The 17,699-nt window shown below is 44.0% G+C and overlaps 1 protein-coding gene across 1 annotated transcript in view; it reads right to left on the reverse strand.

Moving 5' to 3' along the window:
* Positions 1-15,673: 15,673 nt before the first annotated feature.
* The window catches only part of LOC137341467 (solute carrier organic anion transporter family member 1C1-like), a 42,841-nt gene continuing 40,815 nt past the window's right edge, over positions 15,674-17,699 (reverse strand). Inside the window, exons 13-14 of the mRNA XM_068004570.1 lie at positions 17,272-17,389; positions 15,674-15,875 (exon numbers count right to left, since the gene is read on the reverse strand). Of these exons, the coding sequence (XP_067860671.1) occupies positions 15,698-15,875; positions 17,272-17,389 (296 nt within the window). The 3' untranslated portion in view covers positions 15,674-15,697. The remainder of the gene's footprint in view (positions 15,876-17,271; positions 17,390-17,699) is intronic.

Consider the following 17,699-nt stretch of genomic DNA (forward strand, 5'->3'; position numbering starts at 1 on the left):
GAAACATAGAAACATAGAAAATAGGAGCAGGAGTAGGCCATTCGGCCCTTCGAGCCTGACCCGCCATATGATCATGGCTGATCCTCTATCTCAATACCATATTCCTGCTGTCTCCCCATACCCCTTGATGCCTTTTGTGTCTAGAAATCTATCTAGCTCCTTCTTAAATATATTCAGTGACTCGGCCTCCACAGCCTTCTGTGGTAGAGAATTCCACAGGTTCACCACCCTCTAAGTGAAGAAATTTCCCCTCATCTCAGTCCTAAATGTCCTATCCCGTATCCTGAGACTCTGACCCCTCGTTCTGGACCCCCCAGCCAGGGGAAACATCCTCCCTGCATCCACCCTGTCAGAATTTTATATGTTTCAATGAGACTTGCTCGCAGGCGAGAGGGAATTTGGCTTTGTGCTATTTTGTTTTTGATTGAAATATTATATTAATTTTAGTAAACACGATTTGTCAGCTTGAATCAGAAGGTTGTGGGTTTCAAGCACCAACAGGATTTCAGCACATCATCTTGGCTGAAACGTCACTGCAGTGCTGGGGGGGTGCTGCATTGTCAGAGGTGCCATCTTTTGGATGTGACAATAAATGAAAGTTCCATCTTCAGGGTTTTGCGCTAGATATTCTCTTGGATTCAGTGCCACCGATTACTCCTGAAAGCGGACTTTACACCCCCTAGTACTCTGTACTCAGTGTGAAAACTATCAATTTTCCTGTACTCCTCAGTATTGGAAAATAATAAAGGTGCAACTTACTAATTCTATAAACGTAGGCTAACTTCTCTAGCGAAGCTATTTAAAGCTAGCTGGTCCAGTATGTTAATGTCCAAGTTATTTCCTGTTGCTGCTTTCTATGCCACAACTCATCCATTGTGTCCGAGAAAGAAGAGGGAGAGAGGGACTTAATAAAAACATAGAAACATGGGAACATAGGAATAGGAGTAGGCCGTTCAGCCCCTCCAGCCTGTTCAGCCATTCAATTAGATTATGGCAGATCTGTACCTCAACTTCATTTACCTGACTGTGATCCAAATCCCTTGATACTCTTACCTAACAAAAATCTATCGATCTCAGTCTTGAAAATTTCAATTGACCCAACATCCAGAGTCGTTTGAGAGAGTTCCAGAATTCCACTCCCCTTAGTGTGAAGAAATGTTTCCTGATTTCACTCCTACGTGACCTAGCTCTAATTTTAAGATTATGCCTCCTTGTCCTTGATTTCCCATCAGAGGTAAAAGTTTTGGTGTATCTACCCTTTCGAATCCCTGAGTCATTTTAAATACATCGACACTGCTCAACCTTCTAATCTCAAGGGAATACAAGAGAAGTTTAAGCACATAAGATAAGAATATAAGAACATAAGAAATAGGAGCAGGAGTAGGCCATACGGCCCCTTGAGCCTGCTCCACCATTCAATCAGATCCTGGCTGATCTTCAACCTCAACTGCACTTTCCTGCCCGATCCCCATATCCCTTGATTCCCCTCGAGTCCAAAAATCTATCCATCTCAACCTTGAATATATTCAACGACTGAGCATCCACAGCCCTCTGGGATCGAGAATTCCAAAGATTCACAACCCTCTGAGTAAAGAAATTCCTCCTCATCTCAGCCAATCCCTTATCCTGCGACTATGCCCTCTAGTTCTAGACTCTCCAGCCAGGGGAAACAACCTCTCAGCCTCTCCCTTATCAAGCCCCCTCAGAATCTTATATGTTTCAATGAGATCACCTCTCATTCTTCTAAACTCCAGAGAGTATAGGCCCATTCTACTCAACCTCTCCTCATAGGACAACCTTCTCATCCCAGGAATTAATCTAGTGAACCATTGTTGCACTGCCTCTAAGGCAAGTATATCCTTCTTTAGATAAGGAGATCAAAACTGTACACATTATTCCAGGTGAGGTCTCATCACAGCCCTGTACAATTGAAGTTAGACTTCCTTACTCTTGTAGTCCAACTCCCTTGCAATAAAGGCCAACATGCCATTTGCCTTCCTAATTGCTTGCTGTACCTGCATGCTAACTTTTTGTGTTTCTTGTACAAGGACACCCAAGTCGCTCTGTCCACCAACATTTAATAGTTTCTCACAATTTAAAAAATATTCTGTTTTTCTATTCTTCCTACCAAAATGAATAACCTCACATTTCCCCACATTATACTCCATCTGCCTCCTTCTTGCCCACTCACTTAACCTGTCTATATCCCTTTGCAGACTCTTCATGTCCTCCTCACAGCTTACTTTCCCACCTCACTTTGTATCATCAGCAAACTTGGATACATTACACTCGGTCCCTTCATCTAAGTCAGGCCCAAGCACCGATCCTTGCAGTACCTCACTAGTTACAGCCAGCCAACCTGAAAATGACCCGTTTATCCATACTCTCTGTTTTCTGTCCATTAATCAATTCTCTATCCATGCTAATATGTTACTCCCAACGCATGAGCCCGTATCTTGTTTAACAACCTTTTAAGTGGCACCTTATCGAATGCCTTTTGAAAATCCAACTATATTACATCCACTGGTTCCCCTTTATCTACTCTGCTAGTTACATCCTCAAAAAACTCTAAAAAATTTGTCAAACACAATTTCCCTTTCATAAAACCATGTTGACTCTGCCTACTCATATTATGATTTTCAAATGCCCTGTTACCACTTCCTTAATAATAGATTCCAGCATTTTCCGACGACTGATGTCAGGCTAACTGGCCTATAGTTTCCTCTTTTCTCTCTCCCTCCTTTCTTGAATAGCGGGGTCACATTTGCTACCTTCCAATCCACTAGGACCATTCTAGAATCTAGGGAATTTTGGAAGACCACAACCAATGCATCCGCTATCTCTGCAGCCACCTCTTTTGGAACCTTCAGATGTAGGCCATCAGGTCCAGGGGATTTATCAGCTTTTAGTCCCATTAGTTTCTCATGTACTTTTTCTTTAGTGATATTAATTACTTTAAGTTCCTCGCTCTCATTAGCCCCTTGGTTCCCCATTATTTCTGGTATGCTTTTTGTGCCTTCTACTGTGAAGACAGATACAAAATATTTGTTTAACGCATCTGCCATTTCCTGATTCCCCATTATAATTTCTCCTGTCTCAGCCTCTAGGGGACCAATGTTTACTTTTGTTACTCTTTTCCTTTTTACCTACTTGTAGAAGCTCTTACAATCCATTTTTATATTTCTTGCTAAATTACTTTCATTTTCTATTTTCTCCCTTTTTATCAGTTTTTTGGTCGCCCTTTGCAGGCTTCTAAAACTCTCCCAATCCCCAGGCTTATTACTCTTCTTGGCAACGTTATAGGCCTCTTCTTTTAATCTAATACTTTCCTTAACTTCTTTAATTAACCATAGTGATCAATTTTCTCGTGGAGTTTTTATTTCTCAATGGAATGTATGTTTGTTGAGAATATTGAAATATTTCTTTAAATATTTACCTTTGCTTTTTAACCGTTATACCCTTTAATTTAATTTCCCAATCTACCTTAGCCAACTCACCCCTCATACCTGTGTAATTGGCTTTATTTACATTTAAGACTCTAGTTTCAGACTTAAGTATGTCACTCTCAAACTCAATGAAATTCTATCATATTATGATCACTCTTCCCCAGAGGATCCTTTACTGTGAGATTACTAATTAACCCTGTCTCATTACACAACACAAGATCTAAAATAGCCTGTTCCCTGGTTGGTTCCATGACGTATTGCTCTAGGAAACTGTCTCGAATGCATTCCACAAACTCGTCCTCCAAACTACCTTTGCCAATTTGATTTGCCCAGTCTATATGAAAATTAAAGTCCCCCATGATTACTGCATTACCTTTGTTACAAGCTCTCATAATTTCATGATTAATACTATGTCCAATGGTATAGCTACTATTAGGGGGCCTATAAATTACTCCCACCAGTATTTTCTGCCCCGTGTTATTTCTTATTTCCACCCATACTGATTCTACTTCCTGATCTTCCAAGCCAAGATCCTTTCTCACTACTGTCTTTATGTCATCCTTCATTATTAGGGCTACATCCCCTCCTTTTCCAATCTGCCTGTCTTTTCTACACGTCATGTACCCTGGAATATTTAGTTCCCAATATTGGTCACTTTGCAACCATGTCTCTGTAATGGCTATTTGATCAAACCCATTTATCTCTATTTGTGCAAATAATTCATCGATCTTGTTACGAATGCTCTCTGCATTCAGATAAAGAGCCTTTAATTTTGACTTATTACCATTTTTTCCTGCTTTGACCTTACTTGCTGATGCTCTATTATTGGTAAACTTTCCGTCCCTTCCTGCCACACTGCTTATCACCCAAATCTGCTCTGCTGCCTTGACTTTTCTCATTAGATTTCTAAATTACCCCTCACCCCTCACCTGACCCCTCCCCCACCCCCTTTTTAGTTTAAAGCCCTAGTTATTTGATTCATCAAGACACTGGTCCCAGCCCGGTTTAAGTGGACCCCATCTCAATGGAACAGCTCCCTCTTTCCCCAGTACTGGTGCCAATGCCAAATGAATCGAAACCCCTGTCTCCCAATCACTTTGAGCCACGCATTTAACTCTCTGATCTGTTTGTCCCTATACTAATTTGCACCTGGCTCAGCATCCAGAGATTATTACCTTTGAGGTTATGATTATTAATTTAGACCCGAGTTCCTCAAACTGTCTCAGCAGAACCCCATTCTTAGCTCTACCTATGTCTTTGGGTCCTACATGGGCCACGACAACTGGATCCTCCCCCTCATGCTCCAAGTTCTTTTCCAACCGCAAGGAGATATCCTTAACCCTGGCATCGGGCAGGCAACACAGCCTTCGGGGCTCTCGGTCGCGGCTACAGAGAGCAGTGTCTATCCTCCTGACTATACCATCCCCAACCACAACCACATTCCTTTTTACTCCTTCTACAGTGCCGTGATCAAATTGCCCATCCTCCCTGCAGCCTTTGCTCTCATCCACACAGATAGCAAGTATCTCGTACCTGTTGGACATGGTCAAGGGCTGAGGCTCCTCCATCACTACACCCTGGGTCCCCGTACCTGCCTGACTCGCAGTCACATCCTCCTGTCCCTGATCACTGAACAAATCTAAAAAACTACCTAACCTAAGGGGTGTGATTGCCTCCTGGATCAAAGTGTCCAGGTAACTCTCCTCCTCCCGGATGCATCGCAGTGTCTGCAGCTCAACAACTCTGAGCTGAAGTTCCTCGAGCTGCAGACATTTACTGCAGATGTGGTTGCCGGGGATCACACTGGTCATCACCAACTCCCACATGCTGCAGTTACGACACATCACCTGCCCTGCCATCGCTTGTTGAACCAGAATTTATTTATTTACTTTATTAGAGTTTTTAATCTCTCGCTATTCTTAGTTTTATTAACTAATTAATTTATGTAGTTTAAGTTATTGATTTAAGCTCTTAGTTCAACCCCTGCCCTAACTTAGAGAGAGAAAAAACAGTAGTACTCACCAAACTAATCACCTATCTGCTGTCCTGTGACGTCTGCCTTTCAATTTCTGCCTGTGGTGAGTTAACTCTAACCGTGTAAGCTGTGTGTCTCCCGCCACTTTACTGCCTCCCACTCTCACCCCACTCTCGCTCTTGGGCCTTCTGCCAGTCAATCACCTACCTGCTGTCCTGCGACGTCACTCCTTGATTTTTTTCAATCCCACTGAATTTATCCTGAAGATTTACCACCTCCGCTGCTCCAAGTGAGTTTAGGACTTTGATCCCCGACTTTTATTTACTTGCCTCTGCCGCTCTGGTCCCCGCTCCCGCCTCTGCTCCTCTCAGAGCTCTTCCTCTCTGCTCACTGTCCTTCCCCCTCTACACCTAATCTCCCCCTCACCAAATTCTCAAGTTCCCACTCTGTTCGCAATCCACTCCGTTCGCTCTGTGCTTTAGCTCAAGTTTATGCAACCTGTGCATAATTTAACCCTTTAAGCTCTGGTATCATTCTGGTGAATCTGCTGTACCCCTCCAAGGCCAATATATATTTCTTGAGATTCAGTGCCCAAAACTGAATGCAGTATGGGATCTGACCAAGGCTCTGTACAACAGAAGCATCACTCCCTCACTTTTGAATTCCAATCCCCTTGAGATAAAGGCGAACATTCCATTAGCCTTTTTGATGACATTTCGTCACCTACCTCAAGTGTGTGAGTTGGGGACTTCAGCCCACTGAGCTGTCAGTCAAAGTTACTACACTTTGGTGTGTGAGCCTGGGGCTCGTCAGTGTCCATCTTTGCTAAGTCCCTAGTACGCAAATACGATGGAGTGATGCCTGGGCTCTCAGGTTTCACAAGGAAGCAATTTTCTCACAATGGCATGAATGGTACATGATGATCTTACCTTAGCTTACTAATTAACATTCTAAATCACCATGGCAACCTGTCTGGTTTCAGACTGATGGCTTATTGTTGAGAAAAATGCTGAACTTAATAAATTATAAGTTAAAAAAAATCAGCTCAGGCAACACGGGCAGAATCCAAATTTGTTACAAGGTGGATCCCTTGGCACTATGAATTCCCCCAGTATCCTGACCAAAATTCCTCCCTCAACCAAAACCACCAAAAAAGTGGATTAACATTCATTTGCTGTTTGTGGGATTTTGCGGCGCACGAATTAGCTGCCATGCCTGACCGTAACAACAATGATTGGACTTTCAAAAGTACCTTATTGGATATGAAACTCATGAGGGCAAAAAAGATCGAGCAAATGTTTCAGGGGAACCCTCTGTCAAAAGTGATGAAATGTACTGAAATGTTAATCTATTTTTCTCTTCATCAGAGCACGGGGCTGGGGTCTGGGCCAGTGCTGTTGACCTGTTCGTCTCTTCTCACGACTGGTGGATCCACCATGTGCTACTTGCAATTCCTGTTTTAATTCCGTATGTGCTGCGTTTGTAACTTGTTATTTTTTACTCCTTTATTTTTCTTACGTTTTTGTTTATAAAAACTTTTCCTGTGTCTTTTCATCCCTCACTGCTGTCACATTCTTTTGCCCTTTTTATGTCTCTGCATCACCTCACCGATCTAACCCTCCTATCGACTGGTATAACGATGGGTACGGCCATGGAAGGGATGTTCATGTGGCCGCCTGTCAGACTGTTAATCAGCCTGCAAATCCTTCCGCTACCTCACACTATTCTCAAACAGAAGAGTGTGAAGATACAAAAACAACAACCATAACCTCACTGATGATATTTTATATCCGCTAACTGTTTTCTATTGAGCTGTGTGCAGGTCCCTGTCTCTGTGATTTGTTCTCGTCACCTCCCCTCCCTCCATTTTCTTCTTCATTTCTTCCAACCACACTAAAATGCCTCCTTATCGTTCAGTCCCCAGATCTGATGAAGAGTTACAATCTGAAACATCATAACCTGACTCTTCTTTTAACAGGTGCTGACTGACCTCCTATGAATTTTCATCTTTTTCTGTTTATATTTCAGATTCCTTGCTCTTGCAGTTTTTTTCTTTCTATTTTTGTCTCTCAAATTCTGATAGACCTTCTGTGTACCTGCAGTATCTTTCGGTTTTGGTTCTGATACACAAGACATTCAGTTCATTGGAAGATGAAGAATAAATGTCATCAGTTATCCCATTTGACATTTTTCTCTGAGGTAAGGTAATGTGTTTTTGTTTTAGTTTTATAGTAATGTTAATGTTCGGTGGAGAGTTAAGTACTCCTCACTGCGTCTCATCTGTTATTAGTCACTAGTTTTTCACTTTCAAAGATAATTTTTTTTACAAGATCTGTAGGAAGAAGTAATCCAGGGAACACAGCTTGTCTGTACAAAATAAACAACCGGATCTTGGTTGTATAAATTTGAAGTTATTCTGCCAACATTGGTTTTACGAACTGTGATCAAGTGTCCATGTCTCAGGATGGCCAGCCCTTTGTGTTCTCCTAATCAATTGGATCCAGTCAAGCAAAGGCAATTCAGTGCTCCTGTGCACCTTTATTATTAGATTCACCAAACAAAATACACTTAGTCAAAACTTGTCCCAGACCGATATCTCTCCATGCTGACAGTCTGCCCCTAATCTGAAATATTTGATTTATATAAACCCCCCTTGCCTGTTTGCTTAATCAGGGACACCTGTGCCCACTTATTTGAAGCCAAGATGGCTGCCACCATCCTCTCCCCACCTTACAAGTGCCCCATAACGTCAGGAGTGGATGTACACCTCATCACAAAGCATAGTGTAAAAGTACTGGGCAATGTTAAAAAAAAACAAATCCTGTTTTGTGAGGTAACAAAAATAAAGTTAACAGCAACCTGGTTTAAATTTGTGAAACACTGTAATTGCTATCACTTTTGAAAGAAACTAAAACAATAAGATGGATGAAAGAGAGACCAGATGGCAGACACACGGATTCCCAATTCAGATGCCCATCAGTGGAATGCAATCAAAGATGGTTAGAGCATCTATTGTGTTGTACATGTTCCATGTCGTTTCATTTGTTGCGGAAATGTATAGATTATTCCATGGTGATAGAAACAATGATACAGAACTAGTTCCTCTCTGATACAACTAACAAATGGGTCTGGCACACATTTGTCATTTTTATATTTTCCATCATTAACATTTAAAGTGAAGAATGCATCAATCGTGTCCACCCAATATTCTGCACTTGTTCGACACTAACCTTTAGGATGCTGTTCGTTGTCACATATACTGTGTAACCCTGCTTTCGGACCCATTTTAATGCAAAAATCGTATCCAACTCATTATGTTATAAAAATTGAGACATCAAACTACAGGCCTTATTATTCATCTTTTCAAGCTGTAGATTTTACATCCCAATTTAGTCACAGGTTTAGGCACAGTTATAGCACTTAGAATGTTTTTCAGTCTGTACTAGTCGTGCATTAGAGGACAACAAAACTGTGACTAATAGAGGTTTTTAAAAAGAATTAATATTATCTCCAGATACCACATACAGTCAGGGTATCTGTAAACGTGACACAAATGTCGATGGAGGTTAAAAATTCCATTGTAGCATTCAAAGGGGACCAGGAATTATCCTGATGCCCTTGGCTAATTTTTCCATCAACCAACACCACCAAAAACAGACAAATTGATCATTCATCTCATTGCTGTATGTGGGATCTTGCTGTGCACACTTGCCTAAATAACAAGTCAGTTCATTTCAAAGTAATTTATTATATGTGACGTGCTTTGGGATAGGAACATTAGGAACAGGAGGAGGCCATTCAGCCCCTCGAGACTGCTCCGCCATTCAATTAGATCATGGCTGATCTGTACCTCAACTCCATTTAACTAACTTTGCTCAATATCCCTGGATACTCTTACCTAACAAAAATCTATCAACGTCAGTCTTGAAAGCACCAATTGTCCCAGCATCCACAGTCTTTCGGAGAGAGTTCCAGATTTCACTACCTTTTGTGTGGAAAAAATGCTTCTTGATTTCGCTCCTGAATGGCCTAGCTCTAATTTTAAGATCATGCCTGCTTGTTCTGGATTCCCCCACCAGAGAAAATAGTTTTTACTTCATCAAATCCTTTCAACATTTTAAACACCTCGATCAGATTACTCTTCAATCTCCTATACTCAAGGGAATACACAGCAAGCTCCCACAAACAGCAACGTGACAATGACCTGATAATCTGTTTTAGTGACGTAGGTTGAGAGATAAATATTGGCCAAGATATCGGGGTGAACTCCACTGGCCTTCTTCAAATAGTACCATGGGATCTTTTAGAGAGAGGATTTAACATCTCATCCGAAAGATGGTGCAGCGCTCCCTCAGTGCTGCACTAGAGTGTCAGCGGAGATTATGTGCTCAAGTCTCTGGAGTGGGTCTTGAACCCACAACATTCTGACTCAGAGTCAAGAGATCTACCAGCGTAGATGCCAGCATATGGCAGAACAGGCTTAAGAGGCTGAATAGCCTACTCCTGTTCCTATGTAAAGTTGATTGGTTTGCTAAACCTAAAGAATAGCAGACATTATAGAGCTGTCCAGAGGAAATTACAGCGTTCCCATGAGTTTGTACATTGTCCGCCTTCCATGAATAGTTTTTCTGTTAAAGGCCTTCTTGATCCATGCCTGCAAACTTGTCCCCGCGAGTCTATTATTCTCAAAGGAGCTAAAACTATCCTCGATCTAACACAGTAATTATCCCTACTTCCGCCCATTTTATCAGTAAATTGATGCTCTATTTCCACAAAAGATGGACTTTTCCCACAGTTTAACAGGAATTCTTGTCTTTTCAATAAAATTCTATTTTGCTAAGCCTTTGTGCTCGAGGTGACAGGTAACAGTACTTCCTCATTTCAGGTACTTCATCAAACACTCGCCGGCTAGATACAGCACAGCCAGTAGCACAGTAACATTTGCTCCGCCTTGCCTCATCATGTGACTTTGCCCCAAGCTCAGAAGACCACCCTCTCCTGGAATAGTGGGAACGTATCCACTTCCTGTACCAAATATCCTCATGACTTTTCTAAATGAAGTAGTCATATTGGTGTCAAACAGGCAGGCAGTTTGCAATGTGGGCCCATACCCACCAGGAATAGGATCTGTTGGAATGCGGAATTCCAAATAAGGTTCAGAGGCCAAAGCGAGTTCTGACACGATTTTATTAAGTTAAGCAGTTTACACACTACGTCTAGTTACTTACAAATGGAATACCTATTGGGAATTTTCCAAGAACCAAGGTCTGCCTCCTTACGAGCTCCTCACATTAGGGTCTGCTACTGCCCCTTACAGGCTTCACATACTTATAGTAAAAACTAGTCTTTCCATTAACATTAATTATCATTACATATCCTCACTTCTCATGAATGTTGGGTCTCCTCCTTTGGCAAAACCTGATTAAACCAGTTCTACGGGCCTGGGCCTCCAGGTCCAGGCTCAATCTTGTCTATCATATTCTTAATCCTCTCTTATTGGTCTTAGCTTCCTCACACCTCTGATCTGAGCTCATCTTCATTGAAATTGATAACAATTTACACCTTCGAAGCTGCAGTATAGCACCATGTGCTCTCTGCTTGGTTTGAAATGGACTCAAACCAGCTCTTTCTGGTTCCACAGCAAACATGATCTGTTTCAGTGCAAACTCCTGCCAACGTATTGCTGAACCTAGGATTGCTTCTGTGACTTGCTATGCCAGGCCTGGATTCTGTATCCATGGCAGTACTTTATCCCTTACACGACCATAGTCATATGATTCAAATGCCATTGGAGCTAAGCCTCTTACTTATCCATAATTAGCTTTGGTCAGTACTGTGGTTAGTTACATCTATGCCTGTTGATTTAGTTCTGTTTGGTGTTTGTTCTTTCTCAAGCAACCTGTTCTGTGTATACAGCAGAATTCAGTTAGCCTTGCTCTCTCTCTGTCTCTCTCTCTCTATTTTCACTGTGGGCCCCTATATACGATGGTACTTTACATATGTCAAGCTGTTAACCTGTTATATTACACACTATCCTACAGGATTGAGAGCTTTGGAACTATTGAGCAGTCTCTACCCTCCTATTTATCTGATATGTTAACAAATGTATTAAGCTATTTATTTTAAATGTTAAAATAGCAGACAGAAAAATTTCATACCAACACATCAATGTGTCCATTATTAATATTTCACAGCAGGAATTCAACATTTGTCATCCTATTGGTCTGGGCTCTTTGAGATGGAAAAACAATGTGTTAACTCAGTAGGCCAACTAGTCAGAGGGTGTGTTAACCAACTAGGCCTTCCAATACGAGGGTGGGCCAATCCAGTGTGCCAGCCAATCAGAGGTTGTGTTAATCCAGTTTTTTTTTATTCGTTCCTGGGATGTGGGCGTCGCTGGTGAGGCCGGCATTTATTGCCCAACCCTAATTGCCTTCGAGAAGGTGGTGGTGAGCCGCCTTCTTGAACCGCTGCAGTCCATGTGGTGACGGTTCTCCCACAGTGCTGTTAGGAAGGGAGTTCCAGGATTTTGACCCAGCGACAATGAAGGAACGGCGATATATTTCCAAGTCGGGATGGTTTGTGACTTGGAGGGGAACGTGCAGGTGGTGTTCCCATGTGCCTGCTGCTCTTGTCCTTCTAGGTGGTAGAGGTCGCGGGTTTGGGAGGTGCTGTCGAAGAAGCCTTGGCGAGTTGCTGCAGTGCATCCTGTGGATGGTACACACTGCAGCCACAGTGCGCCGGTGGTGAAGGGAGTGAATGTTTAGGGTGGTGGATGGGGTGCCAATCAAGCGGGCTGCTTTATCTTGGATGGTGTCGAGCTTATTGAGTGTTGATGGAGCTGCACTCATCCAAGCAAGTGGAGAGTATTCCTTCACACTCCTGATTTGTGCCTTGTAGATGGTGGGAAGGCTTTGGGGAGTCAGGAGGTGAGTCACTCGCCACAGAATACCCAGCCTCTGACCTGCTCTTGTAGCCACAGTATTTATATGGCTGGTCCAGTTAAGTTTCTGGTCAATGGTGACCCCCAGGATGTTGATGGTGGGGGATTCGGCGATGGTAATGCCGTTGAATGTCAAGGGGAGGTGGTTAGACTCTCTCTTGTTGGAGATGGTCATTGCCTGGCACTTGTCTGGCGCGAATGTTACTTGCCACTTATGAGCCCAAGCCTGGATGTTGTCCAGGTCTTGCTGCATGCGGGCTTGGACTGCTTCATTATTTGAGGGGTTGCGAATGGAACTGAACACTGTGCAGTCATCAGCGAACATCCCCATTTCTGACCTTATGATGGAGGGAAGGTCATTGATGAAGCAGCTAAAGATGGCTGGGCCTAGGACACTGCCCTGAGGAACTCCTGCAGCAATGTCCTGGGGCTGAGATGATTGGCCTCCAACAAACACTACCATCTTCCTTTGTGCTAGGTATGACTCCAGCCACTGGAGAGTTTTCCCTCGATTCCCATTAACTTCAATTTTACTAGGGCTCCTTGGTGCCACACTCGGTCAAATGCTGCCTTGATGTCAAGGGCAGTCACTCTCACCTCACCTCTGGAATTCAGCTCTTTTGTCCATGTCTGGACCAAGGCTGTAATGAGGTCTGGAGCTGAGTGGTCGTGGCGGAACACAAACTGAGCATTGGTGAGCAGGTTATTGGTGAGTAAGTGCCGCTTGATAGCACTATTGACGACACCTTTGCTGATGATTGAGAGTAGACTGATGGGGCGGTAATTGGCCGGATTGGATTTGTCCTGCTTTTTGTGGACAGGACATACCTGGGCAATTTTCCACATTGTCGGGTAGATGACAGTGTTGTAACTGTACTGGAACAGCTTGGCTAGAGGCGCAGCTTGTTCTGGAGCACAAGTCTTCAGCACTACAGCTGGGATGTTGTCGGGGCCCATAGCCTTTGCTGTATCCAGTGCACTCAACCGTTTCTTGATATCACGTGGAGTGAATCGAATTGGCCGACGACTGGCTTCTGTGATTGTGGGGATATTGGGAGGAGGCCGAGATGGATCATCCACTCGGCACTTCTGGCTGAAGATGGTTGCAAACGCTTCAGCCTTGTCTTTTGCACTCACGTGCTGGACTCCACCATCATTGAGGATGGGGATGTTTGCAGAGCCTCCTCCTCCTGTTAGTTGTTTAATTGTCCACCACCATTCACGACTGGATGTGGCAGGACTGCAGAGCTTTGATCTGATCCGTTGGTTGTGGGATCGCTTAGCTCTGTCTATAGCATGTTGCTTCTGCTGTTCAGCATGCATGTAGTCCTGAGTTGTAGCTTCACCAGCTTGGCACCTCATTTTTAGGTACGCCTGGTGCTGCTCCTGGCATGCTCTTCTACACTCCTCATTGAACCAGGGTTGATCCCCTGGCTTGTTGGTAATGGTAGAATGAGGAATATGCCGGGCCATGAGGTTACAGATTGTGCTGGAGTACAATTCTGCTGCTGTTGATGGCCCACAGCGCCTCATGGATGTCCAGTTTTGAGCTCCTAGATCTGTTCTGAATCTATCCCATTTAGCACGGTGGTAGTGCCACACAACACGTTGGATGGGGTCCTCAGTGCGAAGACGGGACTTCATCGCCATGAGGACTGTGCGGTGGTCACTCCTACCAATACTGTCATGGACAGATGCATTTGCAACAGATGGATTGGTGAGGACGAGGTCAAGTAAGTTTCCCCCTCGTGTTGGTTCGCTCACCACCTGCCGCAGGCCCAGTCTAGCAGCTATGTCCTTCAGGACTCGGCCAGTAGTGGTGCTACCGAGCCACTCTTGGTGATGGACATTGAAGTCCCCCACCCAGAGTATATTTTGTGCCCATGCTACCCTCAGTGCTTCCTGCAAGTGGTGCTCAACATGGAGGAGGACTGATTCATCAGCTGAGGGAGGACGGTAGGTGGTAATCAGCAGGAGGTTTCCTTGCCCATGTTTGACCTGATGCCATGAGATTTCATGGGGTCCAGAGTCAATGTTGAGGACTCCCTGGGCCACTCCCTCCTGACTGTATATCACTGTACCACCACCTCTGGTGGGTCTGTCCTGCTGGTGGGACAGGACATACCCAGGGATGGTGATGGAAGAGTCTGGGACGTTGGCTGAAAGGTATGATTCTGTGAGTATGGCTACGTCAGGCTGTTGCTTGACTAGTCTGTGGGACAGCTCTCCCAATTTTGGCACAAGTCCCCAGATGTTAGTAAGGAGGACCTTGCAGGGTCGACTGGACTTGGTTTGCCGCTGTCGTGTCTGGTGCCTGGTGGTCCGTCCGGTTTTATTCTTATTATGACTTTTCGTAGCGAGATTTTACAACTGAGTGGCTTGCTGGGCCATTTCAGAGGGCAATTAAGAATCAACCACATTGCTGTGGGTCTGGAGTCACATGTTGACCAGACCGGGTAAGGACGGCAGGTTTCCTTCCCTAAAGGACATTAGTGAACCAGATGGGTTTTTACGACAATCCGGTAGTTTCATGGCCATCATTACTGATATTAGTATTTTAATTCCAGATTTTTATTTAATTAATTGAATTTTTAAAAAACTAATTAATTGAATTTAAATTCACCAGCTGCTATGGCAGGATTTGAACTCATGACTCTGGATTACTAGTCCAGTAACATAACCACTATGCTACCGTACCCTATGTTAGCCAATCAGTAGGTGTGTTAATACAGTGTTCCAGCCAATCAGAGAGTGTGTTAATCCAGTGTGCCAGCCAATCAGCATGTGTGATAATCTGGTGTGCCATCTGATCAGAGGTGCGTTAATCCAGTGTGCCAGCCAATCAGCGGGTGTGATAATCCAGTGTGCCAGCCAATCAGAGGTGTGCTAATCCAATGTGCCAGCCAATCAGCGGGTGTGATAATCCAGTGTTCCAGTCAACTATAGTGTGTGTTCACTCACTGTGCCAGCCAGTCAGAAAGTGTGCCAACCCACTATGCCAGCTGGTTACCAAATATAGCTTTATAGGTACTAATTTCAAGTAAGAGTTTTACAGACTAACTGAGAATTTTCCTTATAGATGTCCTAGATAACTCTTAAGAAAATTTCTTATCGGGTAAACTTTACAGTTTAACATGCCCAATGCAGAGTGCGTAACCAAATTTGCGTGAGAAGACCAGCATCCATTAATCTTGAGCACTTCCTAGGAACGCTAAATTGTAAACGTTACCATTATGTAAAACAGATTTGGAATTTCTTTCACGGCCTTCTCTTTGTCTGTACACTCCATCTTTTTCATGAGTCAGCTCATTGATCATGATCTACTGCACTCATCTAAAGATCACAATCAATGTGATCATTATCTTCATTCATAATTGCCAGTTCTGTACATTCATTGCCCAGTGCTTTCTTATCTTCCAATTGAAAATGTTTCTTCAGTTGCATGTAAAAAGGAATATACAGAGCAAAGCAGATTCCTTCAATTCCTGCAGCCACTCCAAAGTAGATATACCTGCAAATATGGAAGGATATCAGAAAGAGTTTAAAAATATGACCTCATACGCTTGTTCATCTAGTTGTTTGGGGTTTAAAATAAATCAAAGGAACTTGTTAATCGAGGCATGGTAGGTCTTATCCTGAACAAACTGACATAATGGGGTCGATGTTTACTCCTGGGTGGGATCGCATCCTAGAGAGCAGCAGGCCCCTCCGGGAGGGGTATCAGGGAGGCTCAGGCGATTTTACCGTCCGGCCTCATTAGCATGACGCTGGCCGACATCCCGACCAAAAACGGCCAGGAAGTCGGTGGGAAGTAGCTGCCTGGCAGTTAAAATCATACAGTTCAGAGGCCACTGCCGGACACCAGAGCGAATGGTCCCCGTCGCAGGGTAAGTTAATTGGAGGGCTCGGGGAGGGTGATCGCAGTCAAGTTATGTCAGTAACTTGAGATACATTACAAACTAATGGGAACATGGATTTAAACTTTATGTGCGGCCTCTGAGGCTCCATGTGACATGGTCCATGAAGACAAAAGCCTGGACACCCCAGCCCCAGATTCATTTCTTTACATCCAATTGTTACTATGGAAACATTAGGGCCCAAAAAATCTTCAGCCCGTGGTCAAGGCAGTTACCCTTCAATGCTGACCCTGCCAGAGTATGCGGGGCCAGTAGGAGGGTACCTCATTTACATGAGGTTGGTGGGCATCTTTGTCACTGCAGGTGCATCTCAGAAATCCGTCAACCCCATGCTGAAAGAAATTCTGGTGCCAGGCTGCCATTTTGGTTCCAGTGCCCAGTTCCCCTCCACCCCCTACTATTCAGAGAAACGTGCTGATACTAAAAATTCCTTTAAAAGAAAAAGTAACTCAGCTTTTGGGGGCCCTGACATGAAACCGCTTACCCCAGTTGGGCCCATTTGCACCCTTCTGGAGATCAGATTGCCTCACCTCATTGGCAATCTCCAATCTTATGCCGGGTCTCACTGAGGTCGAGGAAGTGGGAATTCTCAGTTTAGAAAGTCCCCGCTCCTCCCCCTTTGTGTCACTGGCCTTGTGAGGGGTGGATGGACGCTCTGTCCCTTACTAGGCTGAGCGAGAACTCCCAGCATGTTGGGATTTGGTGTATCCAGGCTGTTCCACCGAATTCCACCTAGTTATAACGAGAGTTCACCAGAACGGCTGAGTAAATTCAGCCCCCATCACTCCTTTAAGAGTGAAAATGGCAACCGCAGTGAATGTGACTATTACAGAGGTTTGATAATATCATGACACGGTCACTATATTCTTGTGAGGCTTAATCTAAATGAACTAAAGCTATACCAGCTACTCAGAGACCAGTGTAACGATTGGCTGCTGTGTCACCATCATTTACACTAGGCCTAACAACCTTTTGGAAATAACAACAAACCTGAACGCATCCAAGTCGTACATCCTGCAGGCCCCTCGTCCGCCACACCTCTTGGTTCCCCATTTCAGACATGTTGTGTCTATCAAAGCTCCGAAGTAAATAGGAGCGGGAATTCCAGCTGGAACAGGAAGGAAAAGGACTCAACTGTAGAAATACAGGGGCCTGTCAGTGCGGACTGCACCGTGTGCGGATACACAGTGTGCTGAGAGCTCGGTAAGTGTGGGAGTTTAAGGGTTAATCTCTTTAAATCTAGTGCATATTGCTTCAACTGTTTAAGGTCAATTTAAAAGTTTAAATTTTTAAGTTTCTGTCAGGCTTCAGCAGAGAGCTGCGGTAGCAAGTTAATTGGTTAGCTAGATTCAACTGGTACTTGAAGGTGGGGCAGGCCTGACTCATCTGAGTCTCAACTGTAGAAATACAGGGGCCTG

Source organism: Heptranchias perlo, chromosome 24 (assembly GCF_035084215.1).
Source record: "Heptranchias perlo isolate sHepPer1 chromosome 24, sHepPer1.hap1, whole genome shotgun sequence".
Classification (NCBI taxonomy): domain Eukaryota; kingdom Metazoa; phylum Chordata; class Chondrichthyes; order Hexanchiformes; family Hexanchidae; genus Heptranchias; species Heptranchias perlo.